The sequence below is a fragment of the Sprattus sprattus genome, assembly GCF_963457725.1.
Source record: "Sprattus sprattus genome assembly, chromosome: 4".
Classification (NCBI taxonomy): domain Eukaryota; kingdom Metazoa; phylum Chordata; class Actinopteri; order Clupeiformes; family Clupeidae; genus Sprattus; species Sprattus sprattus.
Genome location: NC_137923.1, coordinates 12,072,159 through 12,079,658, shown reverse-complemented (window position 1 = coordinate 12,079,658; position 7,500 = coordinate 12,072,159). Strand labels below are relative to the sequence as shown.

Here is a 7,500-nt window from a genome sequence, read left to right as displayed (position 1 = left end):
TATATAAATTCAGAACAGGATTATAATTTAATATTTTGAGCATAACTAAATTCTACTTCTAGAGCAGCAACTTATCAATACTGTGGTCTTTAATAATTTAGCCCCGGTGACTGTTTAGCCCTGGGTGTCAGTACCCACCCCTACAGATATTACTGTGTTGATTTCCACAGATTAAAAACATATTTCTGAAAGGACATTATTGATACCATTGCTCTTGTACTCCGGGTTTCTGTACCTATTCCTAGTCAGGTGTACATTACACAGTACATGTGGAGACAAGCATCTAGGAATTTGGACTAAAGGTGTGTGGGAACATTTAGAATGGATTCTAAGAGAAAACAAGGCGACTGGTGCTTTTTCTAAATCTGTGGTCGTGTTTCAGGGGAAAAGCAAGACCTGTCCTGATCAGCAGCCCACAGCATTCAGCAGTACTGTTTTTTTTTTAACATACTGTTTATTGTTTTTTATCACACAAAACATCCCCATCCCCCCCACCCCCCCCCATTTGACAGCTTTCATGGCGCAAACAGAAAATACAAAGCACATTAAATAAAACAGAGTAATGAAATGAAACACAACATAAACAGCAAGAAACAGATCACAAATAAATAGACATAAAGATAAATAATTCGAGAAAGAAAAAGAAAAGAAAAGAAAAGGGGGTGTGTCCACAGCAACAACACAGGAGCACATTGTTATCATAAACACATACAGGCAACTTGTGATCGGGTTATGAGGGAGATCTAGGCCTCGTCTGTGACCAGAACAGCAGTACTGTTTTAAGGAGATGTCTCCAGACTGTGTACACTTGCCAAGAAGTGCTATGGTCACATCTGACCCTGGCAAAAAAGTCTGTACTGCCTATCATGCTCAAGGGCCAATGTACAGTGTTGCGTTCTCCTCCATCAACCACTTTATTTGCCCCATAGGCACAAGTACTACCATACCCCAAGAAGAGTCTCCCTCTTTGTTGATGTGGACTACCCACACTAAACATCCCCCTCCTACCCACTACACTACACTACCCACCCCACCCACTACACTGCACTACCCACCCCACCCACTACACTACACTACCCACTACACTGCACTACCCACCCCACCCACTACACTACACTACCCACTACACTGCACTACCCACCCCACCCACTACACTACACTACCCACCCCACCCACTACACTGCACTACCCACCCCACCCACTACACTACACTACCCACCCCACCCACTACACTGCACTACCCACCCCACCCACTACACTACACTACCCACCCCACCCACTACACTGCACTACCCACCCCACCCACTACACTACACTACCCACCCCACCCACTACACTGCACTACCCACCCCACCCACTACACTACACTACCCACCCCACCCACTACACTACACTAAACTACCCACCCCACCCACCTCACTACCCACCACCCCACCATCAGGAGAGAAGTGGTGCAGGGGCGTTACAGGGAGGACAGAGCAGATTGTCTGCCTCTGTGTATGTTTATGTTGGTTTTTCCCACAGTGTGAAGACTCTGTGTGACTGTGGTGTGTGTGTTTGTGTGTGCCCCATGAATATTCTGTGAGGATGCTAGAAATGGTGTGGTGTGTGTCCTTTCTGACTGAGAGGGTTCTGAGGGAGTCGGTGTGACTGTGTGTCTGTGTCTCCTGTGTCCTGAACAGGTGCTGCCCATGCGCTCCAGCAGCCAGGAGTTCTCCAGCTGCGTCATCAAGAGGGAGGAAGAGAGATGTATGGAGAGGATCGCATTACACGAGGACGAGGGCTATGAATATGGTGTGTGTTTGTGCATGCATTTGTGTATGTGTGCGTGTTTGTGTGTGTGTGTGTGTGTGTGTGTGTGTGTGTGTGTGTGTGTGTTTGTGTGTGTGTGTGTGTGTGTGTGCGCGCATTTGTGTATGCATACATGCATGAAGGTGTGTTTAGGATGTGTGTGCTTATCTGTATGTGTGTGTGTATGTGTCGTCCTTTTCTATTTGAGAGAGGCCAACTCACACAATCAAACATTTTAAGAATTTATTAGAATTGCATTTTGAAAATGTCAATAACATTCATCTTCTCAGGCCAATTTGTTTCATCACATCATAATGTCTGTCAATACTCTGTGTCAGACACACAATCAAAATGCCTGCCATGCTTCAGACAGCAAATGTGTACTGCAATTATTTGCCTTGATTAAACTGTCACATTTGTGCGGTGGTAACGGTCAAAGACACATCTGCAATCAATATATCTCATCCAAACTGCACATTTCCCATATTTCCCATGACCGTGCGTTTGTTTTTGGCCCCGTTCTTCTTCTGCTTGAGAAAACAGGAAAACTTACACAGAACCACCTGGAAGTAATTATTTTAGTAAGGTTGGGGAGAAGGTTGTTTTTTTGTTTTGTCTTTTTATGTACACGCTTCTTGAGGGAAAACTCAAACAGCGCCGCTCTCAGATAAATAAACCCACACAACTCCCCCCCCCCCCCCCCCCCCCCCCCCCGCCCTTCCCTCTCTGGCTGGCTCTGACTCATGGAGCAGGCTGGGTCTCGAGGCTGCGCCGGACCATTCAGACCGCTTCTTTGCCTGGCAAAGATGTTCTTCCAGCCCATTACTCAAAATATGCTTCATAAAGGTCACGTTCAAGCATCTTCTGCAGAGTGGGTTCATGTGTGTGAGTGTGAGTGTGAGTGTGTGGCTGTGGCTGTGGCTGTGGCTGTGGCTGTGGGCTGTTGGCTGTGGCTGTGGCTGTGGCTGTGGCTGTGGCTGTGGCTGTGGCTGTGGCTGTGGCTGTGGCTGTGGCTGTGGCTGTGGCTGTGGCTGTGGCTGTGGGCTGTTGGCTGTGGCTGTGGGCTGTTGGCTGTGGCTGTGGCTGTGGCTGTGGCTGTGGCTGTGGCTGTGGGCTGTGGCTGTGGCTGTGGCTGTTGGCTGTGGCTGTGGCTGTGGCTGTGGCTGTGGGCTGTGGCTGTGGCTGTGGGCTGTGGGCTGTGGCTGTGGCTGTGGCTGTGGGCTGTGGCTGTGGGCTGTGGCTGTGGCTGTGGCTGTGGCTGTGGCTGTGCGCTGTGGCTGTGGCTGTGGCTGTGTGTGTATTTGTGTGAGAGAGATGTGTGTGTGCATGTGAATGTGTGTAATGAATCACCAGGCTTTGATTGATCATTGTGCAAAATGGCTGATGATCTGTGAAATATTCAAGTGCTTGATGTGCATGCTTTAATTAGCTCAAGCTTCCTAATGCATGCTATTCTTTGATGGCACACCAACACAGGTTGAGAAAAAAATCCTTCACACTAACTAACACGTTTTTTTCAGAGTTCACAAAAGCATGGTTGTTGTGAGAGACTAGCGCTATTCACAGCCAACCAGACACACAGTGGCGGGAAGAGTGTATTCATTATTCTCTGAAAGCATCAGATATATTTTGTCTTAAGCAAAGGGTATTTATAACCAACCCCACCTCCAACTCCCCCTCTATTGATCTCTAGTCCCTTACTGCAAATGCGAACTTTCCAACATAGGGGACAGGAAATCATTGGGCAAGAAAGAAAACAGCCATCTTTGCAAAAGCTATGTAAAAGACAGACAAAGAGAGAGAGAGAGAGAGAGAGAGAGAGAGAGAGAGAGAGAGAGAGAGAGAGATGTAGCATGAGGCATGGGAATGAAGCTCCTCAGTGTCAGTGACTGTAAGAAAAGGCTTAAATAGAGAAAATTAGTAAATAACTTCACCACAATACAACACAACAAATTATGATAAATAAAAGCAAATCACTTACTGGCAAATTGCCTTATGGTAAAGATCAGCCAACCATCCAGCAGAGGGCTGTGGTGTCAGAAGAGAGGGGGAGGATGTGGAGGAGAAGTGCTTTATAATGTGGGCCCTGGCCAAGTGGTCCTCCATTTTGATGAGAAGCTCTAGAGGCAAATTAAACTATTACCCAAAAGGGTATACTTCTCCCGTGCTCCAGTCATGAGGTCATTCAGGTTGCCTGTATAAGGCTTGTTGATACACAGTTTTAGTCCAAGAAACGCAGACACTGACACGCTGGCAAAACAGACCTTTCTAGGAAGACAATACAAAGCAACACCAGACATATAGCCCCACTATATGTAGATACAAAGACAATACAAAACAACACCATTCATATAGGCCTAATGTATGTATATAGAAAGACAATAAAAAAATATTTTTCTGGAACAACTAAACAAGACAAATCCGTGTTCACTGGAGGTGCCACATGAGAGTAACCAACCTCTATAGAAAATGACTCTATACTGTGTCCTAATGATACGCTCTAGTAATGATCAGATTAACCTCTCCCCTTCTCTCTTCTCCGCTCCCCTTCTCTCTTCTCCCATATCTCTCCTCTCCTCTCCTCCCCATCTCTCCTCTCCCCTTCTCTTTCCTCCTCTCCTCTCCTCTCCTCTCACCTTCTCTCTTCTAACCTACTGCCCGTGGCTGCTACTGCTGTTGTGTGGCTGCTCTCGTTTGCCCTTTAAAAAGTAATTGGCTTTGTGTCCGGTCTGCCAGACAGAACAAAAACAGATTAGAGCACAGAGGGAGGCTGGTCTATTACCAGACAGACACAAGCAATCTACCTATTCTGTACGATCTTACCATGCATTCGTTAAGAGGGGGAGTTACCTAAGGACAGAGAGAGAGAGAGACATACACATGCACATAGACAGAAAGAGAGAGAGCTGGAGGGTGGAATGGGAACAGAGGAGAGAGAACAAGGGAGAGGTGGGAAAGAGGGAGCATAACCAGCCACACCATCCCCCCTCCAACAACCTGCCACCCCCAACCCACCCCTCCGGAATGCAGCCAGAGTGTGCGGCTGAGGATTTCTCGCTCCACTTCTCGCTTCAGCCGGTCCGGGCCTTTAATTGTCGAGGCGCACTGTGCATGCTAGTCGATGAAGTAGAACTGTGATTACTCCAGCTGTAATTAAGTATTGAGCGGCCATCTTAGCCTTGCCCTTGTGGCTAACAGGATTATAGCGTGATGCCTGCTTCTGTGGCTGCTGTGATGTGTGTGTGTGATGAGGACCAACGCTGCCAGATTTTTCCCTCCTGTTTTTCTTCTGTTTCCTTTATTGTGAGGCTACCCTTGCTTTGCAAACTCGCCCAGTTTAGCAGTTTGCCTGTTGATTTGGTGCGAGGGAGAGGAATAGCGTGCCGTAATGAGAGGCCCTGGTTAGGGAACAAGTGACTTGCCATGTGAGCAAGGAAACACACACACACTCACAGACACACACTCACACACACAGCATTCACCCTTCAACATACACACACACTCACACAGACACACACACACACACACACACTGCACATACCCTCACACAAACATGCATAAGATGAGAAATCAATCTCCATAACTTGGTTAATCATTGTACGTCAAGTGCATCACAGTATTCAGTCTCTTGCCTGAGGCTGAGGAGGCTGCGGTTAAGGCTTGCGCTCCAAACACGCTACAGTAACATAGCGACTGCTAGTATGTGACAAGGGGAATGCTGTTGGTTGCAAGAGAGAAATCACGTACACGTGAGAGCTGAGAGGGTTTTGAGTGGGGATAACGACATGTCCTCAGCTGCTGAAAGACCCTTGAAAAAGCCCTCGTAGCTGGCATCTGCCTCCTGCCTTCCTACACATCATCGTGGCAAGACTGAGTGAAGGTGATGGCAGTAAACATGCCGTGAGCTACGGGGGAAAGTGAAATCCAATTCTGTCACCTGAATAAGCATTGACAATGTGCTGGATGCAATAGACATTTTTGAGATCAGGTATTGATCAGCAGGCCCATTTGTCTGTACTGGAGCAGGACAAGTGGAGATTGTGTGTGTATGTGCACAAGTTTCAATGTGTGTGTGTGTGTGTGTGTGTGTCTCTTTGCATGCACAGCTGGGTGAACCAAGCGTGTGTGGCTCTGGTCTGAAGGTGGTCTCTCTGTGATAATTTAACCTCTGCAGATATGGGTATGGGATGCTCCTGGATGTGGGACAACCTAACATGCTGGCAGGCAGCGAAGGTGGGCGATATGGTGTCTGTCAAATGCCCAGAGCTGTTTGAATTCATTGCCCAGGACAATGGTGAGTACCCGGGTCCCCTTTAGCAACGTTGTGCTGTTAAAAATGCTTTTACATATTTGCTGGTTTTGGGCCCTTCATCACAATAAAACACAATGAACAGCTTCGATATCTTCTAGGAAAAAAAAGGTTTGTCCTTTACTTGACCGTATACATTTAAATGAATTTGAAGATCAAAAACATTGCTCCAAAAAATGGTTAAAATGCTCTCAAGGGGTAAGCTTAAACTTGCTTCCCATCTGTCATTACTTTGCAAAGAAACAACAATGACATGTCAAATGCATCTATCGAAAGCCTTCTTGTATGATCTCAACAAGTTACTAGATTAACAAAAGCACCATTCTTTTTTGCTGATAGGGGGTTGAATCTACTCTCAGTTGTTTAAAAAAAAAATAGATGCAAACTGAAAATACAAAGCTTTCCCTGGTACCCTTATATGCTGTGAAGTCGTAATGGTTAGCATTCCTGGTGGTTTCTTTGCAGAGTTGGGCAGGATCACTCGTAACTGCACAGAGTATGGCTGGTCGGAACCATATCCTCATTACGTGGACGCCTGCATTTTCGACGACAACAGCACCAAACCGGTATGAACTCTCCAATGAATTATGTTTAGGTTACTCAACGTCACAAAAACGCATTCAGTATTAAATTATAATAATGTTAATGATACCAATAATAATAAGAAGAATCATATTTAAAGAAAAAGTATTTTTTAGGCAACATATATACACATGTCCTAAGAAAACAAAATATGATGTCATAGGAAAGCTTCACCTCCTTTCATGGTGCTTTTGCTCCGTGTTTCTTATGCAGTTGTCTCTCCTCTGTGCAGGACATGTATTATAGATCTGTGAAAGCCCTCTATACAGTGGGCTACAGCACCTCTCTGGTGTCCCTCACTACTGCCATGGTCATACTCTGCAGGTTCAGGTGAGCACCCTATTATCGGTCCTCTTATCTCGTGTGGTTGGAGAAATCTGGTGTGCTTCTTGTAGGGCACTTGCATGACACAAGCCATTGATAATACTGTGTACTCCTCAAGTACATGTTATAACATGTTAATAACTGTAAACTCCAAACCGTACACCAACATGTACGACATGTAACATCATGTACTCTGTAAAATATGTGTTTTGCTCAGTATTAAATTAAGCACATAGTAGTATATTGAACTGGTAAACCATGGCGCGTGAGGGTGTAGTGCAAAGTTTAGTTCCCAGGGAGCACAGATATCAAATATACACCAGTATACCAGTCCTGTACTGTCAGTTGCTTTTGATGGAAGTGTCTGCCAGATTAGTGAATGGCTCAGTAAAGTGTTCCTCCCTGTGTATTTTTCTCTCATGTATGCATGCTAAACAATAGCCTCACAGTATGTTTGACTTTGTGTTTCCAACAGGAAGCTTCACTGCACCAGG

The 7,500-nt window shown here is 45.9% G+C and overlaps 1 protein-coding gene across 1 annotated transcript in view; it reads left to right on the top strand.

The window, feature by feature from the left end:
- The window catches only part of adcyap1r1a (adenylate cyclase activating polypeptide 1a (pituitary) receptor type I), a gene marked incomplete at both ends in the record, with an annotated part of 20,166 nt that overhangs the window by 3,631 nt on the left and 9,035 nt on the right, over nucleotides 1-7,500 (top strand). Inside the window, 5 exons of the mRNA XM_080838122.1 lie at nucleotides 1,683-1,794; nucleotides 5,966-6,085; nucleotides 6,566-6,666; nucleotides 6,915-7,012; nucleotides 7,482-7,500. The exon at nucleotides 7,482-7,500 is cut by the window's right edge and continues 114 nt beyond it. Coding sequence (XP_080694248.1) covers nucleotides 1,683-1,794; nucleotides 5,966-6,085; nucleotides 6,566-6,666; nucleotides 6,915-7,012; nucleotides 7,482-7,500 — 450 coding nt within the window. The remainder of the gene's footprint in view (nucleotides 1-1,682; nucleotides 1,795-5,965; nucleotides 6,086-6,565; nucleotides 6,667-6,914; nucleotides 7,013-7,481) is intronic.